Source organism: Typopeltis vanoorti, chromosome 15 (assembly GCF_054136105.1).
Source record: "Typopeltis vanoorti isolate ZY-2024b chromosome 15, IOZ_Tvanoo_1.0, whole genome shotgun sequence".
Taxonomy (NCBI): Eukaryota; Metazoa; Arthropoda; class Arachnida; order Uropygi; family Thelyphonidae; genus Typopeltis; species Typopeltis vanoorti.
The window spans coordinates 55,139,011-55,159,373 of record NC_143563.1 but is presented as its reverse complement, the minus strand read 5'-3'; the positions used below and the strand labels follow the sequence as shown (position 1 = coordinate 55,159,373).

Below are 20,363 nucleotides of genomic sequence, written 5' to 3'. Positions count from 1 at the left end.
TGTTGTAAAAAATCCATTAAACCTCCAACATAATGTCCTCACAGCAATTAAGCCTCTACACAAGAAGTATATTTGTTATAGTTTTTATTTTAGAACATTATTTGGGTTATGATCATGGATTTTATTTTTAAGTAATTTTGAATTATACTAAACTGTATAATTTTATCGATAACAAACAATATTTTTTATGAAGCAAAACAAGAAGAATATATTTTATTTTTAAGTAATTTTGAATTATACCAAATATAATTTTATCGATAATAAACAATATTGTTTCATGTTTAATTTTATTTTTAACATTTTTACCATAATTTTGATATTTTATCCAAACACATATACACTGTACTTACAGTGTGTAGGTATATTTCGAAAGTTGCAGCACCCTGACGATTTCAAGCCACGACCCCCGCTGAGTATAAGCAAACAAAGTTTGCACCTGAAGTATCTTCAGGACTGTGGCAAGGGTGGACTGACTTCACATCACTTTCCTTAGTATCCCATAATGCAAAGCACATCTCCTTGCAGACATGTATAATGCTATGCATAATGGGAAGGGTCGCTGCCCAGAACGGTTTCAACCTTTATTTTGGTCTCTTCAGTGGGAGCCAGACCCAGAGGTGATATCAAGGTTGAAGTATTGCAGAAATCATATTTTCTGATGCCACTTGTCAAAAGGTGTCACACTTTTTATTTAAATTACTCTGGATTAGAGAAAAATGTTGGAAGTTTATTCACTTGATTAGACTATAAATTATATACGTGTTGTCTGAAAAGTTTTCTGCCTAACAATGAAAAACGAATTTATAATTTCGAAATTATTTTTATTTTTCAACATAATCTCCCTTAAGACTAATACATTTATTCCAGCGACTCCAGTGCCATTACCTGTCCCTGTAGTAGTTCTCAGTAAGATCTGCAAAATACCCATCTACAACTGCAATCACCTCTTGATTCGAAGAAAAACGCTGACCAGCGAAGAAGAGTTTTAGTTTTGAGAAGAGACAGAAATCAGAGGGAGCCAAATCTGGGGAATAGGGTGGATGTTCCAACAATTCATAGCGCAGATCGCTTAATTTTCCATAGTTTTCGATGGTAGTTGGTATTTACTATTCAGTAGTGAAGCTAATCAACACTAATAATAGAGATATCTATTCAAAATAGTGGTATCTGTAATTCGATACTAAGAACCAAGAGATGAATAAATAACTTTTGAAATTTAGAGAAAACTTTTATAAAACATAGCACACCTTAATTTTTCTTATATATTTGATAAATATAAAAAAATCCCTTGTATTAAACCACCATGCACAATTCTACACAAATTGTTCATCATGTTTGCAGATCATTAATAAATTGGTAAATAAAAAGATCATTGGCAAAACTGCCATCAATTCATAGTGCAGTTCTCTTAATTTTCCCATTGCCAAAACACCTCTGTGGGCAGGTGCATTGTCCTGATGAAAGATGATTTATTTCTTCTGCAAACCAGGCCTTTTCTCACGAATTTTTTTTGTCTAGTCTGGTTAAAGGATCAGAACAATATTCCATGGTTATTTTGCCAGCCTCGTTGGCAGAGTGGTTAGCATATCCGCTCTCCAGCCAAGAGGCTGCAGGTTCGAATCCCGCTGTGGGCATGGATGTTTGTGATTTTCCTACAAGCTTTGTGTGGAAAGAGAATCTGCGACCCTACCACTTATTCTAGCAGGAGACATCATCGTCAAAACCATGTGAGTTACAGCAGCGACCATGAGGTGTCTATGGACATAAAATGCGATTTTTTCTTGTTATTGTTTTACCCTTTTCAAGTTAATTAATAAACAAAATGCCTTTAGCATCTCAAAACACCAATGTCATGACCCTTTCCTGCTGATGGAGCCGACTTTGTCTTCTTTGTCACGGAACAACCGGCTTCTGTCCACTGTTTGACTGCTGTTTGGATTCTGGTGTGTAATGGTGAATCCGAGTCTCATCCATAATAGAAAATCGAAGCACAAAATCAGATTTATTCTTGTTAAAATGCTCCAAACATTTCAAAGATTTTCATGCGGTGCGTATTTGATGTGCTGTGATCAAACGTTGCACCCATCTTGCGCAAAGCTTTTTCATTTGCAATTCTTCATCTAAAATATATCCCACGCTTTCTTTTGAAATACCTATACTCTCAGCCATTTCATGCACTTTGACTCGCCTGTCATCCAATACCATATCCTGCACTGATCAATAATTTCTGTTTTTGTTACACTTTTTGGAAGTCCTTCATGTGGATCATCTTCAAGGCTGGTATGGCCACATTTAAACTTGGCAGCCCATTTCTTAATTGTCGAAAACAAAGGAGAAGAGTGCCCATAAATTTTTATGAACTTCGAATGAATTTCGTTTGGCATTAAATCTTCTTTTACAAAGAATTTTACAACTGCACGATACTCAATTTTATCCATTTCAAGGGATAAAATAAACTAAACTTGATAGAATGACTTGCAATTTCACATGGATGTTTATATGACAGATGTATCAACTTAGGGGAAAAAAAAAACTCTTGCCGATAGTGTTGTCATTTATAGTTGTGGCCGAGAACTTTTCAGACCACGCACGTAATTAATTTAATCCTTTATCCAAGCGTAAGCAAACAAAGTTTGTGCCTGAAGTATCTTTCAGGACTTGGGCAACTTCACCATGGCACCGTGAAGTCATACCACCGTGGCAAAGAGGTGGTATGACTTCATATCATTTTCCTTAGTATCCCATAATGCAAAGCACATCTCCTTGCGGATATGTATAATGCTATGCATAATGGGAAGGGTCACTACCCAGACCGGTTTTTGACCTTTATTGAGGTATCTTCAGTGGGAGCTAGACCCAGAGGTGTGATACCAAGGTTGAAATAATGCAGGTCATATTTTCATGCCTTATTATTAAATAACACTGGATTAGAGGAAAGCGTTAGAAGTGTGACACCTTTTGGCAACTGGTATAGGAAAATATGACTTCTGCATTACTTCAACCTTGGTATCACCTCTGGGTCTGGCTGCGACTGAAGAGACCTCAATAAAGGTCGAAACTGGTCTGGGTAGTGACCCCTAACATTATGCATAGCATTATACATGTCCGCAAGGAGATGTGCTTTGCATTATGGAATACTAAGGCAAGTGATGTGAAGTCAGTCTCCATTTGCCATGAGTTGCCTCAGTCCTGAACATACGTCAGGCACAAAATTTGTTTGCCTTACACTTGGATAAAGGATTAAACTAAATATATAATTTAATGTTTGAACACGTTCACGTCGAGGCGATAGTAACTCGCTCCCCACGGTTAACAACACGCCCTCCCCAACAACCATTATACTCCAGAAGCAAGATAAACAAGTAGTTTTATTGTATCCCTGAATAAGGTACAGAGCCTTTTGCAATCTGTGTATATTTCTCAACAAATAGTGCAATTAGAGACAGCTGTAATAAATATGGAGGTAACTAATGAATCATGTGTCCCCCTCTCACAGAAACTATGCTATATAGACTCAAGGAAAACCATGTGTTGCATCAGAAACACAGTATCTAACTAGAAACTATTGTCCAATTTTTCAATTACATGAAATAAGTATTTGTTTTATTGCATTTGAAATTCTCGATGTCGTTATGACAGACCACAAAAGCTAACTTCAAATAAAATTCTACCACGAATTGAAACATGTCATATAATGCATGTGTGAGTTTGTCTGCCAGCTCAAAAAAGCAGCAATAAAATTCAACCAAGGGTTGAAACTTTGTGTGAGTTGAGCCCGCTGGTAATGAGAAGTTCCATCGGAATGATAAACGACACCCCTTCGTGAATGTGTTAAAACCAAGAAATATATAGTGAATGTTGTTACGACAGTTTCAGATGTTATGGAATTCAGTTGAAGAGAATTAGCATTTCAACTCAACAATTTTGTTGCCTTTGTCTTTGGATCGCGATTTCACCAATCATATGAACATCTTCATAGCTGTTCCCTTGTGTAAAACAAAATTTAACTTGTACATATTGTAACAATTAAAAAAAAAGGCTGGATAATTTATAAGCATATAAAAGGATATCATCTGTAAATCGTTGACGTGCCAGCAAAATTCTCGGGCGTGCCATAGGTTCGCCATCTGTGGACTAGGGGAATCAGATACTCTCGGACCGGCCATGGCTGTCTATTGCTTTCCAAACTCCGATGACTGCTCAAATCTGTTCTCTAAAGCTAGACTTTTCTGCAGTCAGTATACTCCTAATAGTGAGGTTATTCTTGGGGACTTCAATGTTCACAAGTCAAACTGTCTTCCTTGCTCCAATTTCAATGACCAAGCAGGCAAGGATGCAAAGGTATTTGCCATTAGCAATGATTTATCACAGATCGCTAATCTTTCTACCAGCATATCTGACAAATCCCTCCAATCTGCCAATGTATATGATCTCTTTTTAACAAACTCCTCTTCCAAATATACTGTGGATGTCAGTTCACTTCTTGGTAACTCAGACCACAACCTCATACAAGTCTCCTTTGCTATGGAATTCATCCAAGAGTTCTCAGACTCGTGTCCTTTGGCACTATATGGATATTAAATGGGATGATCTCCATGACTTCTACTCCTCCTCCTCCTTTCCATAGTCTAACCACTGCTTCAATTCTCTTGATCCAAATACCTGCTTATGCCAAATAACAGAAACCATCTTCACATGAATGAAGGCCTACATTCCTCATTCCATCCAAGCCTTGGTTCTCAAAAAAGTGTGCCAGTGGGGGGGGACTCTACATACCTTGTGTAGCTCAAGACCAAAACTCAAGCTACTCACTCCACCTATATTGCAGCTCAGAACAGCTGTAAAAGACTCATCAACAAATCCAAATTAGACTTCGAAAGGGCCATATGCAAACTCACTCTCCTGTCCAAATCACAGTCATGCATGCCTTCTGCTCCCTTTCCAAGACCATTGGATGTAACTTTTGTCCAACCATATTTTCTCTGTTCTAACATCTAGATGATACCATAGCCACCTCACCCAAAGACAAGGCCAACTTACTAGATCACTCTTCTCTTTGAATTCCTGCATTGATGACGAGGTGAAAGTGCCTCCCACCTTACTGAGACCCACTCACTCCATGTAACCCATAGTCTTCTGCCAGAAAGAAATCCAGAGAATCCTTAATAACCTGAAGACAAACAAGGCAACTGTTCCTAATTGTATCACAACTACTGTGTTAAAAACTTTTGTCCCAGGGCTAACACCTATCCTCTACAACTGGCATCTTCCATAAAGCATGGAAGTAAGCCTGCATTTAGTCCATTCCAAAGAAAGGGGATAAAAGTAGGCCAACGAACTATTGTGTAATTGCTCTCACCTTTGTTTTCTCTAAAACTATAAAGGTCGATAGCAACACTACCTGGAGACCCACTAACTAATCAGTGACTAATAATATGGATTCCACCACTCTCAATCCATAGCTGATCTAGCCTTCACTACCCACGATTCAAGCCATGGAAAAATTCAGAGAAACTCATGTATTTGCTCTTAACATCTCAAAATCCTTTGACCTGGTTTGGCATAGGGCCTGCTCAGCAAAATGCCATCCTATGATATTATGGTCTACCTTCTACGCTCTAACTGGATTTCCAACTTTCTCACTGATTGCTCACTTCATGATGAATTGTTTCCTCTCCTCAGATTTCTCCATTAATGCTGGAGTACTGTAGGATTTTGTACTCACGCCCACTCTTTTCCTCTGGTATATAAATTACTTGCTATTACAGAGTTCAAATCCTATCCACAGTTTTGCAGATGATGGTACACTGCACTCTTCCTTTTCTTTTGCAAAAGCTTGCTTAAGTGCTGGGAAAAAATCATGCTGGAGGCTTAATGGAGTGAAACAGCACTGAGAAAGGATTAAAAACATTATTTAATTCCAATATTTCATCTCAATCACTAAGACAGGGAGTACAATATGAGGCTTGTAACACACAACACAATACTAAGTGAAACATGTGGATGAAAGACTAGAGTCCTAACTAGTGGAGCACTCTCTGTGGGAACCTGTTGGCGGCCTGGAATGTATAGTAGTAAATAAATTAATCTGAACAAGCTGAAATTTTCTCAAATTTTTGGTTTGGTTTTTGTTTCAGTTTTGCATGTTTTAACTGTTTCTACAATGTTTATTAAGTGTTGTGCATTTTTAATAGTGTAAACAAGGTGACATTTGTAGTATTTCATTCATTTTGTATAGGTATAAAATGGATACATCTCCAAGAAAGCATTCAAAAATATGTACAAGCACACATCCATGACTCAAAGACAAATTGCTAATGAGTGTAGTGTTGGTTTGGATATGGTTACTGTTAATGCGATTTTAAACAGGTTTAGGAAGACAAGTACCTTTTGTCCTGAAAGAAGAGGAAAATGTGGGCGAAAAAGGAAAAGAAAACTACACTTACTAAAGATCATTTACTAGTTAGGAAAAGCAAATGAATCCAAGATTGTTTGCTGTGGAATTAAATAGAGACTTGGCAGCTAGCAGGATTAATGTTTCCAACATGAGAGTCCATTGAAGATTTTTGGAAACAGGGAGGACTTCCCACAGACTAAAAAAGAAACAACTGTTAACGAAGGCTATAGAGAAAAAGTCACCAGTTAAAAAGTGGAATAAGATCATATTCTCAGATGAGAGCCATTTCTTTGTCCAAGGAGAGCAAGTATCCTATGTTTGTAAATCAGCAGCTGAGAAGACCTCTCCTGCATGCTGTCAGTAAGCTCCTAAACACCCAGCTAAAAAGATGTTCTGGGATTGTTTTACACATGACAATCCATAAAAATATTGGAGAAAAGATTGGTCCCAAAGATACAGAAGGAAAAAGAATTCATCTTTATCTTTCCAGGTCTCTTTCCTCAAAAAAATTCAGGAAAGAGTTATCCAAATATCACAACATCCAATTGCTTCAGTGGCAGGTGACTCTCCTGACATTAACCAACAGAAAATTTGTGGACCACAGTGAAAAAGAGACTTGGAAAATTAGATTGTGATACAAAGGATAACTTAATACTACAATCCATTATAAAAATATGATTTTGGAATGCAGAAATAAGAAAAAACGTGTTCTACATTGGTAGAGAATCCATGCCTAAGTGAATTAATGAACTTACTAGGAGCAGAGTAGCACATATAAATTATTGGGTAAAGCTGGAGTTTAAATTTTGTACTTATTTTTTTGCAAAATTAAAATTTTTTTAAAATGTGTTCGGATTAATTTGTTCACTATTGTATAATGGGAATCTCAAAGTATTAGTGTTTCCCTTCTTTTTGAGAAGTTTAATGCCATCATATTTATTTTAATTCAGTTGATTTCTAAGAGTAGATGCAGATTTCAAAAACAGTCTCTCCCTCTTCTAAATTTACAGTAATGGAGCATGGTGGTTCTTTTTCCAACTGATTCTATGAGCCGTATGACTGCAGATGTATTTTTTGTGTTCTTCTATGCAGATGTTGGCTGATCTTCCTGTCTGTTCACAGCAGGTCAATATGGAGGAACAAGACACTTTATATGTACACAGAGAAGAGGGAGCTGATCTTTAGTAGAATGTATAAAGGTAACAAGCTTTTGGTGAAGCTTGAAAGCCGTACAGAGATTGCATTTCTTTAAGACTCTTGCTATTTTTTCTGAAGTGCCTTGGACATAGGGGATGATGATAATCTTTCTGAAGAGAAAGTTGAGGATTGGAGGAAGAACTGATTATTTTTTTACTGTTGAAACTGTAACCATTAAATAAGAAGGTGTGGCGTATGTAATTAAGTTCTGCTATAAGAGAGCTCATCAGAACAAAAGTTGGTTAGTGCTTTAATGATACTATATGGTTGAGAAGGGGGGGGGGGAAGAAATGGGAAAGTTTCTGAATGTATCTGTCTATGAAGGTGGGCTTCCTGTATACCGAAAAGGACAGGTTACCATTGGGTAGGCATCTACGTGTCTAGAAAGGCTAAACTATTATTAGTAATCTGGATTCTAGTCTAATCTAATAATAGTTTAGTCTTTCTAAACAACTTGGTCACATGCCTACCCAATGGTAGCCTGTCCTTTATCAGTATACAGGAACCCACCCACAGACGCAGATACATTCACAAACTTTCCTATCATCTGTAGAGAGACAAAGCTTGCTTCTTAAGTTATTACTTCATATAATACCATGCAAAAAAATTGTACCTTAGCAATCTGGCCCTACAGATGAAATAATGGTCTACCCCCCCAACCCCCCTGTTCTGGGGGGTTGAGGGGGGTAGACAGTAGAGGGCAAATCACTAATGTACACATTGAAGAGCAGCAAGTGTACATTAGTGATTTGCCCTCTACTGTCTCCAGGAAGTTTGCCTATGTCGACAACCTGGCAATAGCAACTCAAGATCAACTAAAAGTGAGAGAGGATATATTAACATGAGATCTAGGTATGCTAAGTACCTACTTTAGGAATTGGACAGCCAAACCTAAATAAAACAGAGGTGTCTAATTTTCACCTCTGTCATAAACAGACCCATGAGAAACTCAAAATTGAGATGAACAGTCAAATACTAAAGTACAACCCAAACCCTAAATATTGGGGGGGGGGGGGGGAATCATGCAGAACAGGACCCTGGCATTCCATTAGCCTCAACACTTGCTGCTAAACTGGCATCTCACAACATCATTAGCACACTGTGGGTATCCACAATGGAGGTGTTCCAGACTGCAACTATCAGCTTGGTCTACATCTCTGTCAAATATTGTGTGCCAGTGTGGCTAAATAAGAACATCTCAAAAATCGATACCCAACTCAACAAGTATGAGAATTGTGACAGGAACAATCAATCCAATCCCACTACACTGGCTCTCAGTTCTAAGCAATATTGAGCGACCACCTAGGCAGGAAGCAATCCCTTCAAACAGAATATACAAAAATCATGAACAATCACTAACTCCCAATCCACAATGATCTGGAAGCTGCAGGACGTGACAGACTCAGATCATGGCATCCTTCCTTGAAAACTGCAGAACAGCTGATCGACAAGGGATTTAATATTCTCAATGACTGGAAAGAAGAGTGGAAAAATATGTCAACACTATTCCACAAAGAAGTTATGAAGGATCCAGTTAGTCGACCATCTAGCTTTGATCATCCTTGTTATGCCTGGCAAACACTTAACTGTCCAAGGACAGTTAAGTTTTTGCCAGGACAAAGCAGGAATGCAGCATGCTTGCACTCCTGGGGGCATCGATTCAACTCTGGCTTATGACTGTGGAGCATCAACTGATTGTTTGGGTTGATTATGTATGAATGCAGATTACGAACCTTCCCTGCCAGCTCATTGGACCTACTTGCTGTATTAACATCAACTGAGTAAGTGATGAATTGGGAGATAAATTTATGATACAAATGATGACTTTCACTTTGTATAATGCTTACTCTTATATTTTATATATTCTGTTCTCTCTAAGGTTGTTTTTAATTAAACTTACTCTGTACCCATGATAAATAAAATAATGTGTCAATCTTACATAATCACCCTTTAGTAACTTAAGTTTCTATCATACCCCCTCATTCATTTGTCAGCTAAACTCTGCAACCCACACACCTTCGATATATCCTCATATGGAACATTCTATAGCAATGTCCAACTAGATCACTCGTCTCTGAATCCTCTCCATCACTTCCTGATATCCCAAGAAATCCAGGTGACCAAATCTGCGCACAGTAGTCAACAAGTGGCTAAATCATAGCCCTTATAAAGATGGATAATAACCTTCCTATCATTACTTGTCAATGTGTTCTTCAACATACAAGTAATCCTCTGAGCTATTTTACCAACTCTTGCAACATGTCCTCTGAATTTCAAATCTCTATCCACTATCACCGAGAGATTACTAGCATCATCAATTTTCTGTCACCAAGTACCATTGATACGATACAATATACATACTCTTTTCATTCTGAAGTGCATTACCTTACATTCTGCAACATTAAATGGACAACTTTGCCCATACTGCCAATTTATTTAATATCATCCTGCAGGATATCTACATCACCTTTATCAACTATTTCCCTCCCCAGTTTTGCATCGTCAGCAAACAACTAAATATTTCCTCTCAAATCTTCCACTATGCCACTAGCCTAATATCCATTCCCATTTGCTCCAATTTTTGTAATAGTTTTCATGCAGTATTCTGTCAAATGCCTTTGTCAAGTCCAGTAGTATCATGGTGTAGCCATTTCCTTTACCCAATTCTGCTGTCACCTTATTATGAAATGTGAATAAATTACTAAAGCAGGACTTAATGTTATACAATATCCCCCTATACAATATCATATTCCTATTCACCATTGCTGAATTTTACCTTTAACCAACTTTTCCAAATTACAAATCACCTTTATGTAATGTAATCTTACCTCTTTCCAATCCTGTGGAACTTTGCCAGAGCTGAGACTTAGATTAAACAACTTCGTCAGAGGCACTGTCAATTCTTTTGCAAATTCTCGTAGCACGTGAGCTCACATATGGTCCAGTCCCACTACTGTATTCACATTGATATTTTTCAATGTGGTGAGTACCTCCAGTTACTGCCGAATCAGTAAATGAAAGTGCCCACCTGGATGACACACCCTTGCCAAGTGATCACTTAGTAACTCGATTTCAGAGACTATCTGAAACAGCTTGCATCCCAATATAAAATTCACCCTTGAACTGGAAAATCACAAAAAATTACCATTCCTTGATATCCTGGTCAAAATCAATGAAAAATATTATCCTTTTCAGTTTATTTACAAAAAAAAAAAAAAAAAATACCTACCACAACTGGAAAAGTTTTACATGCTGATTCACACCATTATCTATTACAAAAAAACAGGCATGATTAAAACATTACAAGATAGAGCATACCAGATGTCCACAGTACATCAATTAACAGGAATGAAGAACTGCACTACTTGAGGTATAAACTCACCCTTAATGGTTATGAACCCAAGACGAACAACAAAATTCTTAACCTACTACAACTCCTATACTTAAACAAGATTTTAAGAATGCAATCACAGTACCTTATATCAAGAATGTTACAGATAAAGTGGCCAAGTTGCTCTGTGACTACAGCATTAAAGTGGCTTGTTTTACCATTACATAACATCTCCAGATTCTTACATCTTCCAAAGCTTCATCATGCCCATGAAAAAATTCAGGCATTTATAAGGTTCAGTGCTCTTGTGACATTTGTTATGTAGGCCAAATGGACAGGTCAGGGGAGATCCGCATGTCTGAACATGTAAGAGACATTGAGAAAAGAAGAACCATATAAATCAGGTTTGGCACCTGATACAACCATCACAGGCCATCAAGAAGTTTGTCACAAAACAAAAATGCCTTATATTGATCAAAATTGTTTCACAAAAAAGTTCAAGGAAGCCTCTGAAATGCTGCAGATCTCCACATAATGTATCAAAAATCAAGGCTTAATCCTGCACCAGGTTTGGTCTGCTTTCATTAAATATCTTAAATGCTATGGAACTAGGATGCAAAACATGTGATGCTACAGACAGTGACCGTAGCAACTAGTATTGTTCCAAGACATATACAGTCATTAATTTAACATTTTATTCTGGTTATTTATATAAATAAGTATGAATTATGAAGTTCAAATAACATCTAATATGTGTAATTAATTATTTCTAGTCCTTTTTCTGTACAACTTTTGCTAATACCCCTGACGACATAAGTCTGATGACTTACAAAACTTTTATAGGGTTATATTTTATTAAACTTGCTAATTATCTTGAAACACATGGCCTCAATACCAGAAACAATCTACAAAAGGTTTTTCACATACCAGACAGGATTCAAAACCAGGCCTTTCCATTCAAAGGGCATTGTCGAAACCAACTGAGCTACAGAGGCTCTTGGCAAGTGTCTTGACAATTCCAAAATTTTTCTAAATTCTAAATTTTTCAGATGGGTGGTATGGTGCATTTATCCTGAGGAATGTATCAACAGTAAACACAGGTTTATTACAAACTGAAAGGCTAAGAGAAGAATTTTACGAGTTTATCAAGGTCTCCATTATTTTCTTATGTTAACATAAATTTATCTAAGAGCAATACTGTTAATTTTGACTAAAACATTATCAATGCATATTAGCATATGGTTAAACAGAGGGCACATAATACTTTGTGCTTCATATACCTGTTCATTGTGCATTCACTTTGTTGATGTTAAATTGTCACATATGTATTAAATGATTTTTTTTCTTCATTATCAACATATATCATCATCACAGCACTAGATTACGTGTATGTCATTACTAATCTCTTATCAACAATTTAACTCCAAATTAGTCCATTACTTTTACAATAATGTCATCTCTAATATTTTCTATGGCACTTCCGACTGAATCAATCCACCTACATCTCAGTGCCATGGTGGCACTGAACACCTGTTTTTCTAACCTTTCCTCTCCCATTATGCTCACTGACCACACCACCTTAGATCAGCTCTGTTCACAGATGTCTGAATGCTGACAATGTCAAATTTCTTCCTAATAACATTTTTAATATGTTTCTGGCATCAATGTCATCTCTTCACTCCCCTAATTTCTTTTCAGAACTCTCAAATCTGTGATCAAGTGCTTTATTTCTAACCAAACTCTCAGCACCACAACTGGTTTGAGCACTGTCACGTATATACTGATAAATTAGTGTTTTGGCTAATTTCTCTTATATGCCAAATAAATTTATTCAACTGACTGAACTATACCAGCTTTGCTTATTGTTGTATATTTCTAGATTTAATTTGCAAACTTCACTAAAAACTGTGTCTAAATAGCTGAAATATTTTACCTGTTCTTTTCACTCTCCATTCAGAATGCAGTGAAGTTTTTTATGTTCCTGCCTACTAGCATAATTTTGGTCTTTCTTTTAATTGTCGATTTTCATGCCAAATTTGTTACAGCTGTCATTCAGTTTAGTTAGAGAGTCCTGCAGACTTATACTGGATTTATTTAGGAGTACATCATTTGCATAAAGCAAAGGGCTAACTTTGTATCCCCAATTCTAAAATTGGTTTAATGCCATCTTCTTTCATAATGCAATACATATAAGATGAATAAGAGTGGAGATGGTTTGCTTCCTTGTCTTACACCAGATTTTATATCAAAACCATCTTCCTGTATTTCTTTCAATTCTACTGACTTACAACTTAAATATGGACTATGCATTGCTCTGTATAATGCTCCATTTACCCCAAACAATTGTAATGTTTTGAAAAGCTTTTCTGTGGGTTATGTGCTTTTATTTGCATCCCCTTGAGTATTTTCTACTATTATTATTCTCTTTGTTTCATTTAACAGAATTTCCAAGTAATACTCCAGATATCTAGAATATCATTATCTGCTTTTCATGTCACCTTTATCCTCTTTGATCCCTTTTACAGTATTTGTTTACTCCATTTCTAAGCTTTTTGAACAGACGCAGAAAATTGTGTGACCTTTGTGATATTTAATATTCTTACCAAAGTCTTCCCATAACTTTTGTTTACCTACTTTTATACATAACTTAGCTCTCTTACATTTTTCTCAGTAATCTTTTAGGGCATCTTCCAATTCATTTGCTAGCAACTTTTAGTATGCTTTCTTCTTTTCCAGGACTACTTCTTTAATATTTTTTTTTCTACACCATAGAATTCTTATTTTCCTCTCCTTACAGACAACTTTGCCACATCTTCCTAGTAGAACCAATCAATGTTTTTTCAGTTTGCCACCACTGAGACTCCAAGCTTTGGTTCTTGTTTTCAAACTGTTTGGTTTCAAAATTTTTTCTTCAATAATGCTTGTATAGTTGAGTCTATAGTTCCTGTAAAAGCTGCTCAACTTTAATTCTTTTTAAAACATTCTTCTACATTGTTATTTTCAATATTCATGTTTATCCTACTTAAAAGTAAATGATGATCACTTCATATTTCAAATCCTCTGTGTACTCTTGAACCTGAACCAGTAAGAAGATATGAACAATAACATAGTCAATGAGGCTCTCAAACAATTAAAACAATTAAATTCTATACATTTTTCAGTAGAAATAACATAATTCATTTTTTACCATCAATATTAAGCATCATTTTCCACTGGCTAGGTCGAACACTCTGATGAAACCCAAACCAGACTTCCCTTCCACCTCCTAGAGGATGATAATAACCATCTGGAGATGAGAAGAAAGACCGACCAACAGGAGTATATCTGGGAAGGAAAATAAATAACATTTTTAAAAATAAAAAAGTAAAGTTGTAAACTTTGTATTTTTATTCATTAGTTTTAAATGGTGAAAAATGTAATAAACATGATATTGTAACTTTTAACTCAATATCCACAACACCAAATTCAAAACACACAAAAAAGAACAAATGTTCAACTTTAATTACAGAAATATGACATTTCAAGAAGTATGTTATTTCTTTTGCTGTTGCTTTGGTTAATGGAAGGCAGCAATAGCTGTGCAAATTACAGCAAAACAAAGGAATATAAAGAGAACAAGCTATAGTGAAAATTACAAAAGTAGATAAAAATAATAATAATAAAGTAACATATACAGTATTCAACATAACAATGCAAGCATTATAATATTAAAATATTTTACCATTACTTTTGTCTCATCTGTCTTTCTTTTATCCTGTTCCTCTGGGTGGCATCCAGAGGGCTAATCCTGCATGGAATATACCTTAAATGAAGTGAACAATTAATAATTTAACTAATCTTGTGTATCTGACATTTTTGTGGAATCTGCATTCACTAAGTTCATTCTTCAATGGTCATTTTTTTTATTTTACTTGTAATCGCAGATTTCCTTTAGCCAGTTTAGCTAAACTTCTTGCTGTATTCTGATTTTGTGTATGGCTATTACTCTCCTTTTTATGCAACTCTTGCTTTAAAGTTCATCCATTTAACTCCCAGGCAATTAATTCTGCTAACTCTGGTAAATGCCCTCTAATTCACATGCATATAACTTTATAGTTCCACCTGCCTTCCAGTTCTGCATATGCCCCTTCTTAGTCAAAGCTCATATATATATATATATATAGTCACCTCCTAAGTACATGTCATTCACCAATTGGAGACATAATGATCAACTTATTTATAGAAAGATTTTCAGATGCTATCACTAAATCCAATGTTCTTCTACAGCAAGTCTTTTCCATCACATGCTGCTTAAGATAATAATTCCTAAATATTTTACACACACACACAATTATCACAAAAATATTTGGACACCTAGTTGTGGTAAAAAAAAAGGTTTTATGAAAAAAAATGAGTTGCCAGCCTGGTTGGCTGAGTTGTTAGCATATCCGCTCTCCAGCCAAAAGGTTGCGGGTTCAAATCCTGCCGTGGGCATGGATGTTTGTGATTGTCTTTGAAAATACTAGTGGTGGTAGGTGGCATCGGTGTAGATGATGATGGTAGTTGCAGTTCGTTGTAGCTGGCAGATTGAGTGGTGGAAACAGAAAGTTGTAGAGTAGGTCCCCCACCCCCCCTCGATGATTCCTTGGAGGTATCATGTAATAATAATAATAATTTTCATTATAGAGTGGGACCACCTTTGGCCTGAATGACAACAAATACTACCCTTCAGGGCATGCTTTCAACCAATTTCTGACACATCGAAACAGGAATATTCTTCCATTCCTTGCACAAAGCCATCCCATTGCTGATGGAGATAATGGCTGCTGTAGTCTAGAACAAATTCAGCATTCTAATTCGTCCCAAAGATGTTCAATGGGGTTGAGGTCTAATCTCCGAGCTGGCCAGTACAATACTTTAACAGTGTTTTGTGGAAACCAGTCTCAGACACACAGTGCAGTATGACATGGGACATTGTCTTGTTAAAATATGCAAGGGTCATTACCCACGCATCAGAAGCATGTTGTCCAGAATGTCCAGATAGCCATCAGACAATGGTTTTGGGCATGTCCACCAATGGAACAAACCTCAGCCAACTGAAACATCCTGATGCCATTACTGACCTTCCACCAAACTTGCATATGGAATAACGAAGTCCTGCCAGAACCATCCCCTGGGTAATCTTCAGATCCAAACAAGCCCATCAGAGTGAAACATTTGAAAGAGTGATTCATCACTCCACAGAACCCTTTTCCAATCATCACTACCAATGTCCAAGAAAGGTGTGAAAGACACAGATCCAAATGGTGTTTGGGATTGAGGGGGTGATGTGTGGTTTATTTGCAACAGTTCTGCCATGGTAACCTAAGTCATGCAACTCTTTGTACAGTTCCACTGCTGACAGATGTCCCTGCAACATTTTCCAGGTTGAGTGCAATGTCCACTGCTGATGACATGCAGGATGCTCAAATATTCTGAGCCAGAGCTCGATCTTGGTCAGTGAGTGTCAGTAGCCACCCAAAGAGTTTTCCTGCTGTAGTAACACCAACTTTCCATCTACGAATGACATAAGCAATGGTGGATTGTGGTATGCTGAGATGGGTAGCAATGTCTTGGACAGAAAGACCACTAATGTGACACCCAACTACTATCTCACATTGGGAGTCTGTCAATTTGACATAGAGTACAGTGCAAAACATTACAGGCCTATCTGTTTGGCAAATTGCTGACAAACTGAACCATTTGAGGTCAACAATCAGTAATGGAACTGCAGGAAGTGTCCACTGCAGGTAACACTCACTGATTGTGAACGTAGGATAAAATGCAAAAACTGACATTCGTCAACTGACATGTTGAATGCAGAATTCCAGGCATCGAATGAAACACAAATCTGCATAAAAACATTCAGACCCAAAGTCCACACAACATGGGTTTCTATGATAGGACTGCAATATGCAAGCTCCACATTACCCGAACCATCGTCTTCAGTGGTGAAAAGAGCATGTATGGGTGAGATAGAAGCTTGGATAGTTTTGTTATGGAGCAATGAATCACACTACACCCTTTACTGAGCAGATGGATGGGTATGGCAGATGCCCGGTGAATGTTTCTTACCAGAATATGCAACCCCAACTACAAAATTCAGAAGTGGCAGTGTAATGGCATGGTCCTGTTTTTCCTGGTTTGGATAAGATGTCTGTTTGTGGTGCTACGAATCTTGAATTCTGAGAGGTAACTGAATATTCTGGATAATGCAATGCTTCCTACTTTGTGGCATTTCTACAGAACTACCACTGTCTCTTTCAGCAAAACAATGCATTGTGTTATAAGGTCTGTTGCTGTAACTGCATGGCTTGTGGACATGAACATCACCACACTTGATTGGCCTCCACTGAGCCCTGATCTAAACCCTACTGAACATCTGTGGGAAGAACTGGAGCATCAGATGAAGTCAAGGGGATGTCCGCCCCACTCATTACATGCCTACAGGAATAATTGTCCAAATTCCCCATTGATCACTATTGTACACTTGTGGAACTTATGCCCCATGGATTGATGCAGCAATTGCAGCAAAAGGAGATCCTACATTTTATTAAAGTGGATGCCATGGCTGTTTGTTCCTCACACTATGGTGTCCATTGACTTATTTTCAAGCAGTGTATATCTTAAACAGCTTCATTAGGGATGGAGATATCATAAAAAATAAAAACATTAAACTGCTCTTTTTTCAATTCTATATAGGAAAACCTTTGTGAATGCACTAACTTAAAAATGCTCAGTACCCACAGGCAAAATATTGGTAACACTTGTTTCTCCATCTGTTGTGATAAGCCATTAAACACTCATATCATAACTGTATTCAACTTTCCTCTTCCCAAATACAAGAGATTACAGAAGTGTATAGCACTTTACTGCCTATATAGCCAGTGTGTGTGTGTGTGTGTGTGTGTTTGTATTATTTCAAAGAATTCCATGAAGACCTATGCTCACGGTACTCTTAGCAGAAACTTAGCCTTGGTGTTGCATGATATACGGAAATTACTAATTAGACTGCAAATATTCCAACAGTTACCAGCTTTCACTGCAAGATGCTTGACAGCAATACCAACTGTTTTTGTCTCCTGTATAAACAGAACACAAAAGATAAGCTCTTTCACATTCTATTACTCAATTATTTTGGAGCCTCTTGTTTTTTTTTTTTTTTATCTTTCTGTATCTGTAATTTTGTTTAGTTAATTGCTGTTATTACTTTGAAAAGTAAACAATCATAAAAGAGAGCAAGGTATGTTTATTTGATTTAAAATAATATTAATAATAAAAAAATATATTTTAAGGTTAAACAAGCATTTGACTGAGCAATTTTAATCTCCCTCACATCCACCTCCACTGAGGTCCCAATGAAATGCTTGTAAATTTACCTGAACAATAAGTACTAAAATCACCATGTAAACTCCTTCCTCGTGATAACTAAAAGCAACATAAGTTTTAAGTTCTCATAATATTTAATAAATTTTTAACATAAACAGCATCTGATTTTGCGCTCCCTAAATCCAGGAGCATAAACCTTTACCTCCTGTGGATTTTAGTTAACTGATAAAAGCAAATATTCTTAATCAATGGCACTAGATAAAGTCTGGTGTGCATTATTAACATTATTAACCACATATTTTGGTTTGTAGTTTTAAATTTCTGGATTCAAAACTTGATAAAATTTCTAATTTCCTTTTAGGAAATTAACATGCATAATGTTGTCACATAAAGCTTGGATAACTTGGAGGAGACTTACACAGAGATTTTTAAGCAATGTGTAATAGCTTCTAAATTAATGACTGATCTTCACCTTCTTGGAGCATACTGTCATATGATATCGGCCAAGATATTGAAATAACAAGGATAAGCTAGTAAAATGGGATTTTGCTGATCAAGTTGTATTCTGTGTTGGCTCACACCAAAATAAAATGATCATACATGATGAAATTTCATGGCAATAGGACATCACCGAGTTAAACAAGGCTCTCACTATTTTCATCACAGAAGTAGAATGAACAGTGAAAAGTCAACTACTGGAATAAATAAAACTCAATATCACCATAATTGAAGATATATGCCATCATCATCATAAGAATAAACAGAAAAGAACTGGAACTGGCAGACGAATTAGCAAGTACCATATCCACTATAACTGATGTTACTGAAACAAAGAAGACAAAACATAATATTAGTCACACAATAATGAATAGGAAAGGAAGGAAGGTATAACTATTGCATTTAATGCTAAAAAGGTGATAATATTCTTGAATAGCAGGCAATACCAAATAGTGTGATGTGAATAAACACCAGAATGGACAATGAGAAAGCAGCCAACACAAAGAAAAGGGAAGAATTAATCCTTATTGGAGATTTAAACAGCACGGTAGGAAATCATTACAAGACATATGAAAATGTTTTGGGAAAATCTGGAGAGAAGTATCACTCCAGATTTTCTGCTGGATTTCTGTTCAAAACATGGACTTGTTATTACAAACACCAAGTTCCAACATAAGGATACACATAATTCACACAGAGAAAAGGATAAGAAAGAAATAAGAAAAGTCTCAATGACTATATTATTGTTGATAGTACTATCTTCATGGTAGTTTATAATTATGATAAAAATGAACTTCATATCGAAAAGAAAAATGATAAAAATCAAAGTCCAGTAGCTTTAAATTGTGGATTGTGCACTCAAACAGACAAACTATTATCCAAGAGGGGGAAGGATGCAAGTTAGAAAACAAGAACTAAAACTGGGAGACTCAATGGTAGAATCTGAAGAAAACACTGATTCAGCCAGAAATGTATATGGTAAAGTTATATACAAAGATAGAAAAATCAGAATGCCATGGTAGACTCAGGAAATTAAAGAGTCAGTTCTGAAAAAGAAGAAAGCATATTCTGAAAAAGAAGTTAGCATATCCGCTCTCCAGCCAAAAGGTTGCGGGTTCAAATCCTGCCGTGGGCATGGATGTTTGTGATTGTCTTTGAAAATACTAGTGGTGGTAGGTGGCATCGGTGTAGATGATGATGGTAGTTGCAGTTCGTTGTAGCTGGCAGATTGAGTGGTGGAAACAGAAAGTTGTAGAGTAGGTCCCCCACCCCCCCTCGATGATTCCTTGGAGGTATCATGTAATAATAATAATAATTTTCATTATAGAGTGGGACCACCTTTGGCCTGAATGACAACAAATACTACCCTTCAGGGCATGCTTTCAACCAATTTCTGACACATCGAAACAGGAATATTCTTCCATTCCTTGCACAAAGCCATCCCATTGCTGATGGAGATAATGGCTGCTGTAGTCTAGAACAAATTCAGCATTCTAATTCGTCCCAAAGATGTTCAATGGGGTTGAGGTCTAATCTCCGAGCTGGCCAGTACAATACTTTAACAGTGTTTTGTGGAAACCAGTCTCAGACACA

General features: G+C 36.6%; 1 protein-coding gene across 1 annotated transcript in view; it reads right to left on the bottom strand.

Moving 5' to 3' along the window:
* The window catches only part of AGO1 (protein argonaute-1), a 322,424-nt gene that overhangs the window by 224,628 nt on the left and 77,433 nt on the right, over window positions 1-20,363 (bottom strand). The window contains exon 4 of the mRNA XM_090405013.1: window positions 14,113-14,249. Within this exon, the coding sequence (XP_090261139.1) occupies window positions 14,113-14,249 (137 nt within the window). The remainder of the gene's footprint in view (window positions 1-14,112; window positions 14,250-20,363) is intronic.